General features: G+C 42.9%; 1 protein-coding gene across 1 annotated transcript in view; it reads left to right on the top strand.

The window, feature by feature from the left end:
- LRP4 (LDL receptor related protein 4) overlaps nucleotides 1-22,913 on the top strand; it is a 90,746-nt gene that overhangs the window by 21,565 nt on the left and 46,268 nt on the right. The window contains exon 2 of the mRNA XM_086462997.1: nucleotides 22,348-22,494. Coding sequence (XP_086319123.1) covers nucleotides 22,348-22,494 — 147 coding nt within the window. The remainder of the gene's footprint in view (nucleotides 1-22,347; nucleotides 22,495-22,913) is intronic.

Below are 22,913 nucleotides of genomic sequence, written 5' to 3'. Positions count from 1 at the left end.
ACAGTGTTTAGCTTTTGTACCACCTGTGGTGTTCCCATTTCCTTCTGTTGTGTTTTATGAACATCCAACACTTCTGCAAACCATTCCTTGGCTTTTCATGTTGGACACCTAGGAACAGAGGTTTCTGGCTTAGGACTCTGGCTGTCTGAGATCTGTAAAATGGAGCTGATGAAACCGTTCACAGCAGTAAGATGTGAAGACAAGTGAATCTGTTTATGGACTGCTTGACTGTTATGGTGATTAATACCATATAATAATTTTACATTCAGTTCAGGACTTTATGCTGCAAGTAATGTGGGGATTGTGTAGTGTCATAAAGTGCAAAAGGGGCCTGTTAAAAGCTGTGCAGGTGAATTCTGGGATTTCATTAAAGCTTGTTTAAACTTGCTTATAATAGATTTTAAATGTCCTGTGTAATCAATAGCAGCTGGATTTATTTTCTTCTGAATCATGCTGTATAAGATACTGTCTTTGCCAGGCTGTTGCTCAGTTCTGCATACCAGGAAGCAACCCTTTTAATTTCACACCTGTAAAAGTAAATTTACTAAAATCTATCAGGTTCTGTAGCACTAGACCTGGTCCCTCATTTCCCTACAATGGAGAGAGAGCTGGTGTTGGGCAGTCACAGTGTCTCTCTTGGCATGCTATTTACTGCTGCTTCTGCTTAACCTGTTCTTCATGGACCATTCAGTGGTGTCGTATCTCTTTACACTGACATTTCCCGCTCTGTTGGGGAATATATATGCGTGTGTGTGTATGTGTGTATATATATATATATATGCATATACTATAACATTTTTTTTTCCTCGGAGTCGTCCCATAGCATTTCCCTCTTGTTTCTGCTCCTACAGGAAGAGAAGATCCAAGTCTTTTGTAACACTGCGCTTGCAGCCTCTTTCAGCCTCTTTTGGTGCATTCCCCAGTGAATGAGAAAGTCGAGTAAAGGCCACAGGTCTGCACATGAAAAACACAGGGAACATGAGTTGAGTTCCATGTTAATTTCCCCCCGGAAACTGCTTCTCTGTAATTACAGTTCCAATATCCTCCAGAAGAAAAGGGCCCTGTCCCTGCTACAGCCCCCCTGGCAAATTTGATGCTCCTTGCAACAGGGAAACCAGGCGTGGAGTGGAGCAGGTCAGCTGGGGCCTGAGAATGCTCCCCTTCTCTGTCTTCATTGCAGGAGGAGGGCGGGGGCTGTTCCTCTCCACAGCCACCTTCTTGCCCCTTCCTCCAAATCTCCCAAGTAAATACAATTTTATTTTATTATATTGCTGACGATCTGCTGTTGTGTTTCATACAAAAAAGGTGGAAGGGGCAAGAAGGAACGAAAGAGTCTGGCGACAGGAAGAGATGAATTGCTGAAGAATGATACTGGCAGGGACTATTGTTCATTTTAACGCTGGAGCAGGAGCAGAGAGAAACGTTCACACGCCATTCTTGGGCATCCTGCTGGGCAGGCTAGGAAAGGGGCATTCCAGCTGGTCATGAGATTTGGCTGGACAGATTGAATTGGGCTGAATAGAGTGCTTGCTGGTTTTTATTATTATTATTTTTTTTTCTTATAAAGAAACCCACTGATTAATTGGAATGGAATCTGATTAAAGGGAGAGTCTGAAACCCACATAGACATTACAGACATAAAGCTGTCAGCCTACCAGCATGTGAGAACTGGGCCTTAACCCTTTACAAGGCTTATGGGGGAGGGTGATGCTCACTGGAGTCAGAGTTGCTCAGTCTGTATTTACATGTTTGTGTGAGATGGGACTTCTGTCATTTGGGAAAGGAGTTCTGTGCACTGCAGAAGACCTGTAAACAGGCTGTATCCTGTGAAAGACAAGTGTCTGAACAATGAAAATAAGGTTTAGGGATATTTTGTTCATGGAGAGCTTATATTGGGATTTACACAAATGTTGTTGGCTGTATTTTAATAGTTTTGTAGAATGTAGCAGCCCTTGTCCATATCTATCTCCTTCTGTGCAATCCTGAATGTGACAATAGGAAAAAAATCTGTGCAACTGTACAGGTCTCTTCACAGGCTCATTGGGGGTTGTTGCAAACGAACTTGGTAGAAACATGAATACTCCTGTGGAGGATATAACATAAAAAAACAAGGAAGTATTTAAAAGAATGTAGTAATGTATTGTGAGAACAAAGCTGTAGTTCAGCTGAACTTGGGGACTGATGTGGAGATTGAAAGTGGATGGACAAATTGGACATACGTTATCTCAGCAGTGATGCGATGGAATTTCAAGATGCTTAGAGACCCCTTTCTATGAGTGAAAACTCTGATTTTTATTATATATTGGCTTAATTTCAAATGTGTGGGGAAAAATTCCATTTTGTGATACTTCTGGTTTTCTTTAATCCGTTTTTTTTTACCTCAGCTGATTTAGTGTCAGGACATGGTTGAATGCCCTCTGCTCATTCTCTTGCTTGTTTAAAACTGTATTTGTAGCTTGCTGCTTCTGTCAAGAAGCACAGATGGTTTATTAAAATAGACTAAAGCTTTGAAAGGGGTCTCTGTGTTGCAGTGCAAGGAGGTTGGGGCGGGGGGAACACTTTTGCCCCCCAGTGATGTTCAGCTTGCAAGTGTGACACAGTAAAGAATGGCACGTAAGATTTCTTGTGAGTATGCTCTCCAGTTGTTTTATCCTTTTCTACAGCACCCTGTGTGTGCCCACTGGCTTAGAAATGTTTCTGTAGAGAGGTGGAAAGGGTGGAGATACAGTTGAAGCAAGCAAAGGTCCTTTGTGGGCCCTGGGAAGGTGACAGATTGCTTTTTGCTATCTAAAGCTCCTTGTTCCTTCTAATTCATAGAATCATAGAATTGTTTAGGTTGGAAAAAACCCTTAAGATCATTGAGTCCAGCCGTTAATGTAGCACTACCAAGTCCAGCACTAAACCATGTCCCTCAGCACCATGTCTTTTAAACACCTCTGGGGATGGTGTCTCAACCACCCCCTTCCCTGGGCAGCCTATTCCAATGCTTGACAACCCTTTTGGTGAAGAAATTTTTCCTAATACCCAATCTGAACCTCCCCTGGCACAACTTGAGGCTATTTCCTCTTGTGTGTTACTTGGGAGAAGAGACTGACACCCACCTGGCTACAACCTCCTTTCAGGTAGTTGTAGAGAGCAATAAGGTCTCCCCTCAGCCTCCTCTTCTCCAGGCTGAACAACACAGTTCCATCAGCCGCTCCTTACAAGAACTGTTTTCTAGACCCTTCACCAGCTTCGTTGCCCTTCTCTAGACATGCTCCAGCACCTCAATGTCTTTCTTGTAGTGAGGGGCCCCAAACTGAATGCAGTATTCAAGGTGCAGCCTCACCAGTGCCGAGTACAGGTACAGGGGGATGATCACTTCCCTACTCCTGCTGAACACACGATTTCTGAAAGAGGCCAGGGTGCGCTTGGCCTTCTTGGCCAGCTGGGCACACTGCTGGCTCATGTTCAGCTGGCTGTCAGCCAGCATCCCCCAAGTCCTTTTCTGCTGGGCAGCTTTCCAGCCACTCTTCCCCAAGCCTGTAGCATTTCACAGGGTTGTGACCCAAGTGCAGGACACAGCACTTGGCCTTGTTGAACCTCATACAGTTGGCCTTGGCCCATTGATCCAGCCTGTCTAGATCCCTGTATAGAGCCTTCCTACCCTCGAGCAAATCAACTCTCCTGCTGAACTTTGTGTCATCTGCAAACTTACTGAGGATACACTCGATCCCCTCGTTCAGATCCTTGATGAAGATATTAAACAGAACTGGCCCCAGTAATGAGCCCTGGGGAACACCACTTTTGTCCGGCCACCAACTGGATTGAACTCTGTTCACCACCACTCTTTGGACTGGCTGTCCAGCCAGTTTTTTACCCAGCGAAGAGTACACCCATCCAAGCCATCTGCAGCTAGTTTCTTGAGGAGAATGCTGTGACATCCATATGTAAGAAGGGATGGAAGGATGATCCGGGAAATTACAGGCCTGTCAGTTTGACTTCAGTGCCAGGGAAGCTGATGGGGCAGATCATCCTGAGTTCCATTGTGCAGCACATGCAGGACAACCAGGTGATCAGGCCCAGTCAGCATGAGTTTATGAAGGGCAGGTCCTGTCTAACAAACCTGATCTCCTTCTATGACAGGGTGACCCGCTTGTTGGATGAGGGAAAGGCTGTGGTTGTCATCTACCTTGACTTTAGTAAGGCATTTGACACTGTTTCCCACAGCGTTCTGCTAGAGAAATTGACTGCTCTTGACTCGGATGGGCGTGTGCTTTGCTGGGTGAAAAACTGGTTGGATGGCTGAGTTCAGAGAGTTGTGGTCAATGGAGTTAAATCCAGTCATGAGCGGTGTCCCCCAGGGCTCGGTACTGGGGCCACTCCTGTTTAACATCTTTGTCAATGATTTGGACGAGGGGATGGAGTGCACCCTTAGTAAGTTTGCAGTTGATGCCAAGCTGGGTGGAAGTGTCGAATCTGCTTGAGGGTAGGGAAGCTCCACAGAGGGGTCTAGATAGGCTGGATCGCTGGGCCAAGGCCAGTTCCATGAGTTTCAATAAGGCCAAGTGCCGGGTCCTGTGCTTTGGCCACAACAACCCCCAGCGGCGCTACAGGCTTGGGGAGGAGTGGCTGGAGAGCTGCCAGGCAGAGAAGGGACCTGAGAGTGTTGGCTGACAGCCGGCTGAGCATGAGCCAGCAGTGTGCCCAGGTGGCCAAGAAAGCCAATGGCATCCTGGCCTGTATCAGGAATAGTGTCAGCAGGAGCAGGGAGGTGATCATTCCTCTGTACTGGGCTTTGGTGAGGCCGCACCTCGAGTACTGTGTCCAGTTTTGGGCCCCTCTCTACAAGAAGGACACTGAGGTGCTGGAGAGGGTACAGAGGCGGGCTACCAAGCTAGTAAAGGATTTGGAGCACGTCTCCTATGAGGAGTGGCTGAGGGGTCTGGGGGTGTTTAGCCTGGAGAAGAGAAGGCTGAGGGGAGACCTTATCGCTCTCTACAACTACCTGAAAGGAAGTGGTGGTGAGGTGGGGGTCAGTGTATTTTCCCTAGTAACAAGCGATAGAACAAGGGGAGACGGCCTCAGGCTGTACCAGGGGAGGTTCAGGATGGATATTAGGAAGAATTTCTTGACTGAAGGGGTTGTCAGGCGTTGGAACAACCTGCCCAGGGAGGCGGTGGAGTCGGCATCCCTGGAGGTCTTCAGGAGAGGGGTAGATGTTGTACTTAGGGACATGGTTTAGTGGTGTTGGCAGAGCTAGGACAAAGGTTGGACTCGATGATCTTGAAGGTCCAACCAAAACTGTTCCATGATTCTATGATTCTATCTCTGCTCACTTCCATCAGAAGCTACCAATGTAGGTTGGCTTCACAGGAAGCAACTATCAAATGGGGGGGTCTTTGTGCTCAGCTCCTTTCTAGGGGGAAAAGAGGCGGGGGGGGGAAGTCAAAATGGGAGTATCTTTAAACTCTCTCTGCATAGATATATTAAGTTAAGTGAGTATTCAAGGGAAGAAGGGCATTATGCTAAGTCCCTACAATTCATCAGTAAAATGGAGAACAGCATGAACAGACAGGATCTTACTCCATTCTCACTGCATCCTCTTCATGAAAACAGATCCTGCTGCAGGAGCTGCTCCTGCAGGCAGCTGTGTACCACTCCCTCCAAGAACATGGGATCTGTCGAGATCCCAGCCAGGGAGACTGGAAATATCTGTCTGCTCTTAGCTGACCAAGGATGAGAGTCAAGTTTGATCGTAGCTCAACATTGACATAGCCAAGGTGTCAGGAATAACAGTGTTTCCTCAGATTCTTAGTCTGTATTTTGAATGTGGAGAGAGGAGGGTAGTTGCAAAAAAACCCAAACCTATAAGCAAGTGGGACCTAAAAAGCTTGCTGTTCATGCAACTAAGTGGGCGGTTGGATGGGGGAGTCACTTCAGCACAACAATCTTACTTGCTGCTCACTTCCCATGTCTTGCTTCTTGTTTCTCTTTCTTCTGTTTGTGGCTTCCCCTCCTTCCTCCCTGCCACCTACTAGCCCTGCTGTAGTCCTTTCCTGCAGTTCTGTTAACATTTAACAAATTTTCTTCCAGTTCCTATGTTTCTTTTGGCTGTAGCTCAAGGCAAACTCCCCAGATCCAAAACTAATTTAGGGCTCTGAGCAACAGTAGCATTTAAATGTTGGCTTTGTGCCATCAGGCGGGCAGCCTCTTCGCTGAGAAGAAATCTAATTCCAGTGTTTATTAGATCAACAGTGGCCTCAGGGCTGGACTTCCTTTAATGTTGGCCTTTTAATAATTGTAAGGCTAATATAGGAACTTGGGAACCTCCAGGAGGGTCTCAGGTGCCTGGCTCTGACCTTTTTTTAGGGAAGCTGGACTTGGATCCGACTTAATTTGGGTCAGGGAGCATAGGGGAGCAGACTGGTGAAGTGGAGCAGGAGATGTTATTTTGACTTCCCAAGCAGCATGTGTAAATCCTTCTATGTTTGTGCAGTAATGACTTTGATTTCCTGCAAGTTTGTTTTAAGGAGCTCTCTGGGGTAAGGACGTAGGTAGGACGGGGCAAGTGGTGCCCTGGTTAAGAAACTGGGTAGGATCTGTGTTAATTTCTCAATTTGGCCACAAGCTCTTTGGGAAATCACTTAGGGCTCAGGTTTCCAAGCATGAAGAGTGCCTGCGGTGGGAAGTATGAATACTTTGTTATACCGAGAGTCAGGTCTAAATCTCTTCAGCCAAATGTGTTAAATGTCTAATTTTCCACTAATTTTAAATGACTTTGGCACCCAAATACTCACAGATCTGTGCTGTTGGGCTTCCATTTTTTGCTTCTGAATTGAAGATAATACTTCCCAGCTTTTAAGAGGTGTTGAAATTGTTCATTACTAGAAAATGGCACTATGATGCTGTAGTAGTGGAGGCCACACACATACTGACAAAGACATGGTTCCACAATTAGGCCATTTTTCTTTTTGTGCATTTTCCTCCCTCTGCCTCAGTGCTGTTGCTGAAGGTGAAGATGAAACACTGTATGAACAGCATGAAATTGGCTGTAAGGGATCCTCTGGTGCTTTTCACTATTGCAGTTAGTCTTTCTGGGGTATGAGTGTGAATGAACTGTTAGGCTTGCAGGTTTGTAGAGACAGTACATAAGACTTACATTTGCAGAGAAAGAGTTTTGTGACCACTTTCTAAGTGTTATAAAAGAATCTGAAATCCAGGTGCTGTGGGAGGTGTAGGTTGGTGCTTTGTGAGCTGCCTAGAAAGCAAACAAATGTGGGTGGGCTGAATAGGGACTGATGTACAGCATAGCTGCCCTTCAATAACTCCAATCACTGAAATTCCTGTTTTTCTGTGGAAATTCTGTTGGAAAGAACTTATCCCATAAAACGCATTTGTGTTAAGTTTGTGTTTTTGAGTGCACATGTGTGTGTATGTATCTGTGTGTGTATATATATATATATATAAATGTTACTGGTAAAAGTTTGGGTTTTACTTTTAAGTTAATCCAGTTCTCTGGTAGGCAGCACAGTTGCTATAATGTCTCTGTGGTTGTGTGGTACATCTCTCTTTGCCAGGTCCAACCCTGTTCTTCCAGCTCAGTCTGGCCAGTTAATAATTGCCCCTGCTGCTCATTCTCTGAGGGCAACATAATGTCATGTGTGGGGTTATTTTTTAGAAAACGACACACAGAACAACTTTCTTTGTCCCAAGATAGCTCCATTTATCTTGTGGTTTGTGCTTTTGAAGTCCTCCTGCCTGTGGGATTGCAAAAATGAGCTTCTGTCTCCTTATTGCCACAAAACCACACTGTGTATTCTATCCCTTCCCTGGAGAACTCTGCTAAGCAGAGCTGTTGTGGTTGGCTTCCCAGTCTCTTGTGTGGCAGAGAGCTGGAAAGCTACAAAGCTCAGATGCTCTACTGCTAACATGATGGCCTCTTTATAGAAGACCAAAATAAACTCCTTAAAATGACCCTGTAAGAGAACAGTCTCTCTTGCCCAGGAACCTGGCCTTTTCTGTTTTGTGCCATAATGATGGGAAGAATCTGACTGCAGCCCACAAAAGCCAAAATGGGCTTTTTTTGAGGCAGAACTCATCTCCTTGCACTATGTGCTTGGACAACTGCAGTCCAGCTAGAACATTAAGTTCCCTGAAAAGGAGGACTTCACAACACTTGCATTTTTATCTCCTGAAAAGAAGTGTATGACTTTGTGTTCTGGGACTGATCAAGACAGAGGAACTTGGCTTTTGTCTTGAGTAGGTTAAATGAACAAAAGAATGTTCTGGGTTCTAGTTTTGGAGAAAAGTTGGGCATATGTTGCTGTAAGGACATTCTGCCCTTCGGTAGTCCAGTGCCTGGAGCATCTGAAAGATGAAAGAGACTGGCTGATAATTTCCTGTGGGACAAACTTAATGTATTTGTGGTGGGTTAACCCTGGCTGAATGCCAGGTGCCCACCAAAGCTACTCTATCACTCCCCCTCCTCAGCTCAGAGAGAAAATATAACCTAAGGCTTATGGGTTGAGATAAGGATATGAAGATCAATCACCAATTACTGTCACAGGCAAAACAGACTCAACTTGGGGAAAAACATAATTTATTACCGATCAAATCAGAGAAGAGTAATGAGAAATAAAACCAAATCTTAAAAGACCTTACCCCCACCCCTCCCTTCTTTCCCAGGCTTTATTCCTGATTTCTCTACCTCCTCCCCTCAAGAGGCAGAGGGAATGGGGGTTGCTGTGAGTTCATCACACGTTATTTCTGCAGCTCCTTCCTCCTCAGGGGCAGGACTCCACACTCTTACCCTGCTCCAATGTGGGGTTCCTCTCACAGGAGACAGTCCTCCATGAATTTCTCCAACATGAGTCCTTCTCACGAGCTACAGTTTTTCACTAACTGCTCCAACGTGGGTCTCCTTCATGGGGTGCAGTCCTTCAGTAACAGACTGCTCCAGCGTGGGTGCCTCACAGAGTCACAAGTCCTGCCAGCAAAACAAGCCAATGTGGGCTCCTCTGTCTCCACAGGTCCTGCCAGGAGCCTGCTCCAGCACACGCTTCCCACAGGGTCACATCCTTCTTTGGGCATCTACCTGCTCTGGCGTGGGGTCCTCCTTGGGCTGCAGGTGGATATCTCTTCCACTGTTAACCTCCATGGGCTGCAGGGGGACAGCCTGCCTCACCATGTCTTTACCACAGGCTGCAGGGGAATTGCTGCTCTGGCACCTGGAGCATCTCCTTTCCATCCTTCTTCACTGACCTTGCTGTCTGCAGAGTTCTTTCTGTCACGTATTCTCTCTCTGGCTGCAATTGCTACTGTGCAGGGTAACTTTTTTCCCTTTCTTAAATATGTTATCACAGAGGCACTACCACTGTTGCTGATTGGCTTGGCCTTGGCCAGCAGCAGGTCCATCTTGGAGCCGGCTGGCATAGGCTCTGTCAGACATAGAGGAAGCTTCTAGCAGCTTCTCACAGAAGCCACCTCTGTAACCCCACCTGCTACCAAACCCTTGCCACACAAACCCGTTACAGTATTTCAGAGAGCCAATGCAGGGTGAAACCTTGAAGGCCAGGTCAAAAATGGCTTCTGAATTTGTTGTGAGCAAGGTCGTGGATGTTTTATAAATCTAGAGAGCACAGGATGAGCACTGATGCAGCAATTAACAAAGATCATGGGTGGTGTGGGAGGAAGCTAAAAGCTCAAGAAACTTCTGAATCTGAAGAGAAAGAGCCAATTTGTTAGGGAATCTGTGGTAAGGAGGTGGCTGGATAGGATCCTTTGCGTTCTGAATTTTCCTGAGAACGTTTACCAGGCTTTAATCCTTGAAACCCAGATCAAAAAATACCCCTTTTAGTTTTTCTTGGTTCCCTAAAGTCTCTGAGCATTACTTTTCAAGCAAAGGTGACAGTAGTTCTTTCTCCTTTTAGCTGTCCTCTTTTGACCACTCCATTTTCCTTTCCCCCCACCCCCCCACTCCAAGCTTAGCTTCTTGTAAAGCTGCAATTAAACAGGTGCAGTTTACAGACAGTTGATTAAAATAAATTGGCATTAATTTCAGTTTTCCTTAATGTTGTGACCTGTAACTGGTTCTTCAGTAGCATCTGCTAGAGTTGGAGGCAATTATGGTGAAGGGTATATGCAGCCAGGGAGATGTATAGCTCTCCTGTATGAAACTGAAAACTGTGTGTGTTTTTCTTTGCTTGTTTCGAGTCAGGTCAAGTTCATGCACAGTGAGATGACAGCTATGTCTTTCTCAGCTGTTAAGCAAGGGGTTCAGTGAAATCGCAAAGACGCTTGCAGCTTGGAAGAGGACATGACAGGAACAGCAGCAGAAATAGAATGAGCGTTGGAAAAGTACTGGCAGTTTGTTTGCCTTAAAAACTAGTACTTGGGTTACTTAAACTAAGGGAAGTGAAGTAGAAGAAGGAGGAATGCATAGATGCAAATTAAACCTTTGTTTTCTCATATTGCTGTTATGAGCGACAGATGCCAAGGCGTGTAGGCTGCTTGCATTCATCTCCATTCAGTGAAGGGGGAGGACTGCAAAGCTTTAGAATTTCTAAGATAACTCTGAAGTTCTGATTCTTCAGACCGTATCCTTGCTGTGACTGTAGTAAACCTTGGGTGCTCCTGTAGCTGAGGTAATGTAAGGCTCACTGTAGGACAATTGCTTCAAGTATTTGCTGCTTTTGGTAACTTTTTTCAGGTGGATTGCAGCTCTGTGCTTTTGTGATCTACTGCCAGCAAAACTCAAGTTAGCTAGTTTAAAGCTGACTCAAGTAGATCTAGGGTATGCTTGAGGGACAGCAGCAATTGAAGCAAACCTTTCACAAAACACTGTAGCAGCAAGAGCAGAGCTCTCTTCCTAGGGACTTGGTGAGAGCCTGCTTTGCCCAAATTCTTTCTTCTGAAGGCTCTAAGTGACAGCATTTGATTAAAGTGGTGCTTTGCCTTCAGGGGAGTAGGTGCACTTTGGTTGTCCAAGATTTTAAAAATATCAATATGGATCTCATAGCTGCCCCAAATTTATACATCAACTTCTATCACAGAAATATCCTTTAAGATGCATATGGATCAAAGCTGCTTAGGTATTTCTTTTGAACCATCCCTTGTATTCTCCAACAAATGCCAGTGGCTCTTTTATGTCTCTGTGCCTCTTTCCCGTTGTTTCCTCATTTTAATTTTTTTTGCAGAAGAGAAGGATGAGAGAAATTAATCTGTCTATGAGGTAATGTAAAAGCTTGTGGAACTTAAAATACCAACATTTTCTGTCCTTTAACTGGGAGAACAAACTCGAGTGTTTCGCTAGTCCTGATCAATGTCTGTAGATTATCTCCATGAACTTTGGTATAGTAGAAGGATTTCTCACTGCTTAGTGAACTTCATTGTCAAGAGCAGTCATGCCAGTGAACCTCTTTGGTGACTAGAATAGGTGAAATACGTCAGAAGTACCTTTGTCCTATGGACTATCTCTTTAAAATAGCAGGTTGCTTCTCTAGCTGACACTTAGCAATTGTCTGGTATTGTGAAGGTGTCCTGGTAACATTTCTGCTGTTGTGCCATTGTTTTCTCAATTTTAGTGTCTACTGTACTGTATGATTCATGATAGATGAGCAGTAAATTGTTCACAGCCCTTATGGGACAGAAAGGATAGAGGTTGTTAGTGTGTGGTTTAAAAAGAAAATACAGTGAAATAACTGGAAAGTTGTCTCATGTTGCTGAGGTGACCAATTCTTGCAAAGCATGATGTAGGCTTACGGTAGTATTTTAAAGTGTTTGTCCTTGGGTGTGTGTATTCTGAAAGGGGTTGAGTCACATAGTTCTGCCTGCCAGGCCTTGGTAGACCAGCTAAACATCCTCTCACTGTTCTAGAGCAGATAATGATATTTCTGAAAGATGTTATGCAGTAGCAACCTTTTATTTTTCTGTCCATTTCTGAGTGGTATTTAATTTCTGTTTAATGTGCTTGAGTGGAATGGTCCTGCATGACAAGTGATTTTGTGCTGTGAACTACCTTTGTTGTAGTTCTCTATTAACATGCAGTTGCACAGGAGCTTGCAGCTACATAAGGAAGTGCCGCTCCAGGCTAAAATCAGTAAAGCATGTTTCTTGAAGGTGTCCTTCAGGTATCACTCTGCACTTATAGTAAAATATGGATGAAATGCTCTCTGCCCAAGAGAGGAAATCTACAGATACTGAAATATCGAGGCTGAAAGGATGCTTTTAACAGTAACAGGAGGAAGATTTCACAAGGTGGGAAGCATAATACTCCTTGGAAATCAAGTTTTTATGTAGGAAACATGAATTAGTCCACAGAGTAAAAGTAAATGAATGGGTTAAAAGGATTTAGGAGGCCGAATCTCATTCAGTAAGGACCTTGGATGTGAGAAGCAGAATGTCAGAGATGGTATACTGCAGCTCATGAGTTTCTGTGGTCTTTGCTTTATCAAGAATCTGAAGGTGAAACCAGATGCTCCCACTATCTGATGTTTTTGAACACGCTTGTAGAGAGAAGAATGGGACAACCATTGTCTTGAATTGTGGTCTTTTGAAAGGCTCGAAGCCCTTTCTAAAGAATGTCTATTTCTATTGACGTTGGACATGACACCTGAAGCAGGCTGATACAAGGCTGATATGATGCTTGGTTTCTTGGATGGCAGCAGTGATGGGCAGGCATGTGGAGCCACAGAACAAAACCTGCATTTTTGACTCTTGTCACAGCTGCAACTGATAGAGGAAACCTTGTAGTTAGGGAAAGTGGGACATTTGCCATTTAATAGCAAATAGAAAACATCACAGTATGGTCATGTTTCAGCCAAAACATCTGGAAACTAGAGTCGAGATGCTTTACCAGATTCTTACAGAGTAGTCCTGGTGTTACCAGGAAAGAGCTGCATAGGAATCTGAAGAGAGGGCTGGGGGGAAAAGTCACTCAGATGCGACTTTCTCCTGTCTGGCCTTGCCTGATAGAATTCCTGAGTTGCTTGGAAACCTGATACTTCTTGCCTGCCTTTGGATGGGGACTTTGGGCTGAGATTTTGATGTGTTTAATATGCTTTGGTGGATGAAAGGTTCCTGTTCCTATACTGGGACTTCATGAGTTGTCCACCATGAGCTATTTCCATAAACAACTGAGGGGATGCTCAGAAAACGGGATTGTGAAAGTCCTATTTTAAAAAAAAAAAAAAAAATGCACAGGATTCCTAATAGTTACTTTTTGTCTGATTTCAAGAACTAAATAATCACCAGGGGTGGGGGAAGCCACGTTGGTTCAGGCTTCAAACAGAATCTCTTTGAAGTCTTGAGGGAACAGTGTGCCTCAACACACCTTTGATAAATATCTTGTTGCTGTGGCTAGAATATGTTGTTTAGTTTCCCTATATCAGCCTCAATAGGATAGCAGCCCTCATGCTGCGGAACTCAATCTTATACCCCCAGTTCTGCACGGGGAGAAAGTTTCTTCCTCCATGATGTGAGAGTTATGCATATTTAGCCTAAAGTAGTTTTTTGGCTGCCATGTTGTGTCATAACACAAATCAATGGGTAGCTTCTCTTTTATTATTGCTCCTTGATTTCTCCAGGCATTGCTGCATCCCAGATTTTTCTTTTCATTTGAGTATCTTTTTCAAATTATTTTCCACCAGATGCACTAGCTTTTTTTGAAAAATTGTTTTTTAAAGATTTAATCTTAATGTCCTGCCCATAATTCTCATCTTCTAAGGTCCCTTCTATATTATTTCTTTTTACTTCTGTGGTGTTTGTAGAAGAATACTTCCTATTTTGGTATTATTTGCAGGCTCCTTTAACATGATACTTATTCTCTCATCCAGCTCATTAATGAAGTTATTTAATGGGACTGGATCTAATGCTGATCCGTATACCTCCAAGCCGTGTCCACCCCCTGCAGTTTGGCTTGCTGCTATTTCTCATTTTCTTTTGTTTACGGTTCTTCAGCTGATTTTTTTGATCTGTATGTGCTTGTAGCCCAGACAATCTGAATTAGTTTTTGACTAGGATTTCATGGCAATAATACTCTCCCTTCAGCTGCACCTTGTGTTCCAAGGTGCACCTTCTGTTCTACATATCCAAGACTCTGGATATGTAGAAGCACACATGAAACATTACATCTTAATACACTGTGCTGATGTAATATCAGTATCTCCACTTCTAGAGGGGAATAAGTAATTTTGTCAAACAGTATAGAAGATATGGATAGAGGTAGGATGAGTTATCTAGAGACCTTGATTATAGTCATGATGTTTATTGCAAGGTGTTAGTCTATGACTTGAAGGATTTGGGAAAAAGAACTCTAACAATTGTTTCTTGATACTTGAGTATTTTTACATTCAAATCAAATCCTTCTTCAGTATTTCTTCTTTCAGTAGTTGTTTCTATAAATATGTTCCTATGCCCTGGGTGCAAGGTGAGGTTTTCAGTAGGGTTGGTAGTCTTTACTTCTGTGGAATCAGAATTGAGCCTCAGAGACTCAAGCATGTTTTTAAAGACCACGTGTCTCTTGACCCATGTGGGGTTTCTGAAAATATGGCTTCTATTCCAGTCTCGCGCTACCTCACGCATACACCCAGTCCCCCATACACCAACTCAGTTTGCACTTTCACACACCTTAGTTTGTTTAGGTCCCAATTAACAGAAGCCCTGTGGAATTTCTCTTCCTCATGCGTCCTATTCCTTGTGGTCATATCAAGTGTAATATTTTTCAGGTCTAACTTGCATAGTTGTGCTGTTTAACATGAGAACTGAAGGGGGGTGTGCTTGATAGAACTTTGTTCAGTCATGTGTTTAATTGAGAACCAGCTGGTTAGTGATTGAGGTATCCCTGCTTTTGCAAATTGAGAGGGGAACCTCTAAGGCTGGGAAACTTTCTTCCTTGCTTAGAGACTGCCGAAGTAGGCACAATACTAAATTACTAAAAAGCTGTAACATCTTTTACCTCTCTTCTCTGGTGAGGTGGTGTTTTGTTGGTGGGGTTTTTTTGGTGTTGTTTTTTTTTTTTTTTTTAACGTTACCACTATCACATTTTTCCTCAAACAAAACTTAAAACTTTAAAGCTTTGAAATCTTTTGTGTTGTTCTTCCTAGTGATATTAATTTTACTCTGGGCAGGCATCAAATACTTGGAGACCACATGAGTACCCAGTCAGGACTGCTTCAGATGCTTCCATAATGGGAGTAAAAAAAAGGAGAAACCTCTGTTGGCTTTTATCAGTGCATGGTGCCCCTTCTGACATCAGGCTGTTGTGCTGTAATGTTGCGTTTGCTGTATCTGCCAGCAGAGCTCTGGGCTTAAACAATGGTCAGCAAATTGCTCTTCTAAAGCTGGATTAACTGTACTTTCCTTCAGTGGAAACTGCTGTTTGGGTAAGAGAAAGGAATCAAAAATTGTCTTTTTCCCCTCAAGATAGGCAAGCAAAGAAAGCTGAGCCACTTTGCTGTAGAAACACTCAGGGAAGTGCTGGATGAAGAAGGAAAAATGTGTCAACTGAACTCTGTTCAAGGCCATCTGAATTGTCCACGATCTGCCCTCATCAAGGTGTATATGTAATGGGAATGCAAAAGTAAGCCTGGCCTGGAAGTAGAGAGAGAGAAAATGGTATCTGACACAGGCCTTCTAACAACAGGTGCGTTAAGAAGCTATTAAAGGCTATGCTACAGAATTCATTAATTTTAACCCCGAATAAACAATCAAATGCTCATGGGATCTTAAAATACGGAAATAAGAATTGAAGTGCATCTATTGAATATTCTGATGCTTAGTCCAAATTTGTTCAAAAATGCTTCTGGTGATACCCTTCCACACTTTATTTCTTTGAAAATCACAGCCTTATGCCTGTCGCTGTTAGGACTGACTTTCTCTCATCTTCCCTTTAATTCCGTTATTCATATTCCAGTTCTACACAGTCCTGGATTTTTTCCTCTTTGTCACTGTAACTGTCAAATATTTGTACTGTATTTTCACACCTGTTCAGTATCAACTTATACCTTCTGTCCTCTGGCAAGGATTTTTATATGGTAGAAGTAAAATTATAAAAGCTGGTACGGTCTCTTGTAGTAATAAAGTTGGTAAAAGATCACTGCCTTCCATTAAAGGTCTCCTGTAGGCCGTGAAATGCAGAGTTAGGTGCCTGTCTGTGGAGGGGAAGGAAACCGGATCCATCTATTACTCAGTGCTGGACCAAAAGAGTGATTGTTCTTTCCAGAGGCTTCTGATTCTGAACTGAACAGTCTGCAACTGTAAATCATGCCAAATATTTTCACAGTTCTGGGTTTTCTAGTTCTGTTGGTGCTATTTTCCTTGCAGTATAGAGGAACTAAATGGACACTTAGCCATGGTTAGCTATGCTACTTTTTGTTACAGCTACATGCAGAATTGCAGGATGGTGCGAGCAAACTGGTGGCTGTGAATTTAATACTACTAATTTAAAAAATAACTGTAAGAATTTCTGTGTTAGGCTGAAGGGGAAAAGATGCAATTAACACAGTGGTGTGGGGTAGAAGAGTCTCTTATGTAGTCAGTTCTTGGTAGCTGGGAAGAAAGAAAATGTGGAAAGGCAGCATGGTGTTGACCACAGATCGCAGGATCTTTTGCAGTTGTTCATGCAGTATTGGTCAACATCCATTTGAGGAAACTTCGTCTGTATTATGGGACTGTGAGAAAATCCTGCTATTGCTAGAGTGCTGCGAGGGCGTGACAGAGCTGGTGGACCCTGAAGAACAGGCACACGTTCATCTCAACAGAAGAAAGAAATGTTTTTACAGTAAGAACAATCACTCACTGGAATGACCTCCCCAGGGATATGGTAGAGTCCCTGTCACTGTAGGTTTTCAAGACGCAACTGGACAGGGTGCTAGATAATCTCATCTAGGCTCGCTTTCCCACAAAAGGTTGGACTAGGTGATCTTTCAAGGTCCCTTCCAACCTGTGCTGTTGTGTGATCCATGTTGAAACAACAGCCTGTAGAAGGTTGAATTGCTACAAAATAGTGGTAAGAGCTGCCATCTGTCATTGGTTTTACTGAGAGTGGAACTGGCATTGCTCCTTTTGGAAAAAAAGCATGCCATCAGGACTTAAAAGAAATAGTGTTTTCACTCTCCTCTAGAAATCTGCTGTCCCTAACAAAACAAAGGCTATAGAGTTCAGTTTGGTAATTATTCTATTTACTTAAGCTTCCTTTTTAATATCCATGTTTCTATGAATCTTCGGCAAATACAGGGCTGTTACACAATAGCTTTGAGGATTGCAAGCAACCTCATCAGCAAAATGGAGCTGTGTATATTAGGTTTTTATTTATGGGCTGTGTTATTTGCCCTAATGAAGAGTTGCCAAGGAGGGGAAAAAAAAGGGGGGGTAGGAGGAAGCGGAGTAACAACTTATTGTTTAAGCAACCCTGCCCCCACACACCCCCCCGCCCCCACCCACCCCCCCCAAGAAAAATGATGTGCAGAAATAACAGAATGATTATTGACTTTTGCTTTTCAGCTAGAAATTACGTAACTGTTTTGCCAATTTGAGACATAAAATTACCAAGATCCTAACCATCTTTTTAAGGGTGAGAACAAGGGGAAAAAAACCCACCCTCCCTCAGGAGACATTTAATTTGTCAGATAAATGTGAAGATAGGGAGGGTATTTGGAAGGAATCGGAATAAACTGAGCATACCATGCTAAATTTAAGGTGATGGCAGATGTTAAGTATGAGGTCTGTGTTTAGACTGACTTCCTGTTTTTAAAATCTGGAGGCTGTTTGTATAATACTTTGCTATGAAAACTGTTTGGATATTGGATCCTTCTGCTGTTGCATCTGGAGGGAACCAAACTACAGACAGTGAAGATGATTTTTTTGGTTGCTAGTACCCATGGGCAAGTGATAGAGTAGCAAAGAGAGGCCAGGAAAGTTGAGTGATGTCAGCTAAGCACCTGGCAATGCCTCTGCTTAGATTTTGTGTATTGTTTTGTATGTATTGCATTGTTAAAATATGTAGAGATTTTGCCTCCTGTATAAGTGAAATGATTTTTGAATATAAAGGGTTGGTAAAATGTCCAAGCCTACAGAGTGATGAAAAGTTTTGGGAAAACATTTATCATGGCTAAGCCCAGAGGTACCTCTCATTGTTCCTGCTCCAGAAGAATATGCAGGAGTGTAAGTAGATATGTCTGCTTTGATTGTTGGTCCAGTTGCCTGAATAGCAAGTGCTGATTTCCGTCCTGTTCCTGGACCCTTGACTAACTTGGCTTGAAACGTGACACTGGAGGTTTATGTGCGCGCTTGGTTAGTCGTCTGTCACATGCTCCCTATGTTTAATGGGAGCTCGGCGTGAAAGAGTAAGTATTCCATTGAGGCCTCTCGCACCAGATGTACTACTTCCATTTATCTTTGAGGGGGTTGGAGAAAGCATGCTTCTCTTCTTTATCCTTCCTTGCCCTCTACTGTTACAGATACAGTTACAGGGTAATGTCATTGGAGCTCTGAGCACTGGGAAATAGTCATGGGAGACCACATTTAAATCATTGAGAAAATTCCTGCTGTCTGCAGGAGGTCCCAGGTTTCATTCAACCTGTTCTTTTTACTGGATAAAGACTAGTCATCTAGGATTGGTTCTTCTGATACTGTTTGTGGGTTGGAATTAGTGTGCTCTATGCACAATAATGTGCTTTATTTGTCCAAGTGTAAAACTAGGGTAAATCATCATTTATAAAATGCATCATTATAATGACTAGAAGGTTAGTTACCCTTAAAGGTCACAAACCACAAAGCATTAGATTCGCAAAGATCATAATTTGGACTAGTTAAGCAAAGTATGATTGCATAATAGCACTACGGATACGTAAGAGAAAGTGTTGGTATCTAAGTCATAACATATCCTTCAGCTTCCAGCAGTTTCTATAGCATGGTAAAAACACCAACCAGAGGTGATTGAACATAGCGACTTTAATGAGGTGGGAAGAACAGATTTAATGCGTGTGCGTGCGTGTATATATATATATATATATTTTGAAGATAACTGTGTGTTTGACAATACAGCAGATTAAATTGCAGTTTGCAGATTGGGACAGCTGCACTAATTCTTTCTCTGCTTTTGCAGAGCTGTACCTCCACACTGCTATTCAGGAGCTAAAGTAACTCGCTTTTTTTTTTTTTTTTCCCCCTAACTCTCACATTTGCGCTTATCCAGAAATAAATTATTAAATATATTCCCCTAGTTTAAGGATTGGTTGCCTTGATGTTTGATCCTTTCCTGTTGGTGATGCTACCCTTAAAATATGGTGGAGCCTGGGCAAGATAGAGCCAATCACTAGTGCTTTTGTATTTGTCTTTTTCTAGGGATAATGAGGATGGTGATTGTTTTGGTGTCCTCCAACACGAAGGGGTATTGGAGCTTAAAGTAGCTGCCATAAGGTACTGTTTTGAGGTACTGTTCAGGATAACGGTAGAAAAATTGCTTTGGAGAAGGTGATTAAACAGCAGCTACCTTGGATACAATATACAGGTGATTTTGCCTCTCTAAATAGTGGTAGACAACAGCAAAAGGTGGCTTGTCCTGAATTTCCTGTGCTGCCAGTTTGAAGGAACCAGTTTCATTTTTGGGGAGGCTTGCAGTTCTTCTGAATTTTCTTGTGTTTATTTCTAATAATTAGATATATTGCGTAGATGATGCATTGCTTTTCCTTAGGGGTGTCTGTGCTGCTTTTTTTGCCTTTTGACTCTACATCATCCACTTGCTGTCTTTTTGAGTCAGCCTTTGCCCTGGCTACACCTGGTAAGTCCTCTGAGGACCTGACCAGTCTGCTGTCTTTCATTTGCCTTTCCTTCTTTCTGTTCCTTATTCACTATATGTTCTTCCTGCCTCTCTGTTGTTACACCAGATGTTGGTCACTTTCTCTACCATATACTGTAATACCTTGAGATGTATGTTTTCTACTAAACCTTTTAAAGATAACTTGTAGTGGAGATGGGGGAAAGAATAACCGTGGCAGTCTATGAAGGGAGATCCCACAACCAGTTTGGTTGGCCAAATTCTGCAGCTTGTGGAGGTGCTTGGAAAATAGTCTGTAGCAAGGCCTTGCAACCTGCAGTGTAGCAGCTGGGAGCAGGCAGCAGAGGCTGGCAGAAACCTCAGCCAGTTCCCTTGCAGAAGAAACTTATTGTGGAATTGTTCCTCAGGAGAGAAGTGCATCCCTTCTAAACCTTATCTGAACTTGCACAAGTGGATGTCTTCACTGGAGGGAATTCTGCTGCTGAGAGAGTGGCAGAATAGTTGCATAAAACCTTGCAGATACTGCTTTTCTCAATCAGAATGGAAAATAAGGAAATTATGGAGCTGGGTTGTTTTTTTTTTTTTTTTCTTACAATGCTGCAGCTGATGGTTCATCAGAGATACATTAGATGAAACAAGTGAGAGCAAAATGATTGAATGAGATCAGGATGTATATAACTACTACTTGGGGCAGGTACCTCTCTGTACTCTTTCCTTATGATCTATTGTTTAATCTAAGAGCTTTAGGTTTGTTTGAATTGCAGAAAGAAGGAACCATGCAAAAAGAATTCAGTCACAGACTAGCCCGAGGGAGTTGTTGATTGATAGAATAATCATTTGTTTAACAGTGATATTGATTATATAGATTGTCTAGATAACATCAGACAGAAGTTCAGGCATGACCTTTTACTTTTTGAGAAGTGGGCTATAGCCTGTTGTCCTGGTTTGGGCTAAAACAGAACTAAATCTGTTTTACTGATTTTACTTTTCAGTTAAGTCTCCTCTAACTAACGGCATTTTCTGAAACAGCAGCCTGTTTTTCCAGACAGTAACTGCTTCTAGCAGTGATAAGGCCTGATGTTTATAGCTCGTACTAAGGAATGGTGTGCAGACAGGCCCTTGCTTATACTTGTTCTTATAGCGACCAAGGTCACTGCTAAATCTTGTACTCCATGTTGGGGTGCTGGATGTGAAAAGGGTCGCAAGCACGAAAAAGGTCGCAACTACAGGGAGGAGCAAACAGGACAGGTGACCCAAACCTGACCAACAGAGTATTCCATCCCCTGTATGTCATATTCAGTATAAAGCTGAGATATCATGAGGGTCAATCTCTTCTTCGATGGCCGACGTCTGAGAAGGACTTGTCTGGTTTTCTGTCGCTGATACTGATCCGTGCATCCCTGAATCCAGTGCCTGAGTCCAGTTCCTGCATCCCATTCCTGTCTGCTGCCGAGTCCAGCCTGGGACTGCCCCAGTGCCAGCCCTGCAGCGTCAGCGGTGACGTATCATCATCAGGGTGGGGGGAGTTGGGTTCGGTATTGGTTTTGTATCTATTTAATTATTTTGTGGGGTTTTTATTATTATCCTTTCTTTTCTTGTTATTGTTTCATTAAAGCTGTTTTAGTTTTCTTTTCCAAACCGTCAGTGTCTCTCCCTTGTGTTCTCTCCCTTTCCCTTTTGGGAGGGGAGAGAGGTTAATAGAGAGTGCCTGTCATTCATTGGTGGCTGGCCCAGCCTCAACCCTTGATGTCTGTTCTCTCTCAAGGCAGAGACTTATTAAGAGAACGTGTGTCATAACATCATAAATAGTTGTATTTGCATAGGAGAGTCAGGAGTTGTGTGGAGTGTTGTTTTGTAGCTGGGAGAGGGGAGAAAACGGTTGGGAGCTCCTTAAACTAACTTCAAGGCTGGAAGAAGATGTTCTTAGATTATATATTGACATTTGGACTACAGTTTCTTTTGATCAGTTTGTAGAGTTGAAAATCCTTTTCTATTGCTTTTATAAATGTCAGTTATGCACAGGATAATGTCACAGTTTAATCTCTACAGATAAAGAAGGATGTATTTTAATTTTTTTTCCAATGTGGACTGAAATATCTAAACCTGTCACATGTAAAAGGTTTGCATCTAGAAAGTTCAGGGTCTAGAGAAGACCCCAGATAAATCTCTGAAGTAGAATCTCTGCTATCCCTTCTGCTGTGGTGTCAGAACTAAGTGGAGCAGCAGCAGCACTGTGCTCTAGGAGGAGACTGAGTTTGTAAAATAAAGAGTGTTCTGATACCTGGGATTCATTGAATTTGTGACTAGTGCAGAGTTATTTTTTAGCTAACTGATTTCCAAGTCTCTTTTTGACAGGGTGCTATTTACTATTGCCTTCAAATAGCCCTGTTCCAGGAAAATGTGCATAGTACTCGATCTCCTATTTCAACAGTGCGAGAAGGGTGAATGTTTTCCTTTGCAGTAGCATATGTGTTCGTACGTATAGTGTGTATATGGAGAAAAATCATGATGTCACTTTGTATTTAATGCATTTACCCTAAAATAGACAGATCTCTTCAAAATATCTTTTTTCTTTGTTTGTTCCTTTACAGGTGTTACAAGTAGCACCGAATGCTCCTGTGGCCGTAACCATTTTACATGTGCTGTCAGCGCTTTTGGTGAATGTACATGCATCCCTGCTCAGTGGCAATGTGATGGAGACAATGACTGTGGGGACCACAGTGATGAAGATGGCTGCAGTAAGAATACCATTCTTGACTTGCGTTTGTGAAAACTGAATGTCTTAACATTTTCTCTGTCGGTGCTTCTCTGTTTTACAGGCCCATCCTAGTTTTTGTATGACAAATGTTTAAGACTGTAGATGACATACTTTTGACTGACTTCAGTACTCAAAGTCTAACAGCCAGTGAACACTGACATGAAGCAGCACAGTGAAAGCCCAACGCTGCCTTTTGCAGCTGGTTTTAGATGACTGTCGGACATGAATGTTTTAGAGTGAGAGGAGGGACAAAGAGAAGTACTTCTCTTTTTTTTTTTTTCCCCACCCTTGCAAAAGCACTAGCTTTGAACTAAAGTATATGTTTTTGCTATAAATATTAATGTAAAATAAATAAGCAGTGTGAAGAAGTGTATTGAGGGTGTCTGCCCTCTTAAGTAA

Source organism: Leptosomus discolor, chromosome 3, assembly GCF_034619465.1.
Source record: "Leptosomus discolor isolate bLepDis1 chromosome 3, bLepDis1.hap2, whole genome shotgun sequence".
Classification (NCBI taxonomy): Eukaryota; Metazoa; Chordata; class Aves; order Leptosomiformes; family Leptosomidae; genus Leptosomus; species Leptosomus discolor.
The sequence above is the reverse complement of the archived record's forward strand: the minus strand, read 5'-3'. Positions and strand labels throughout refer to the sequence as shown.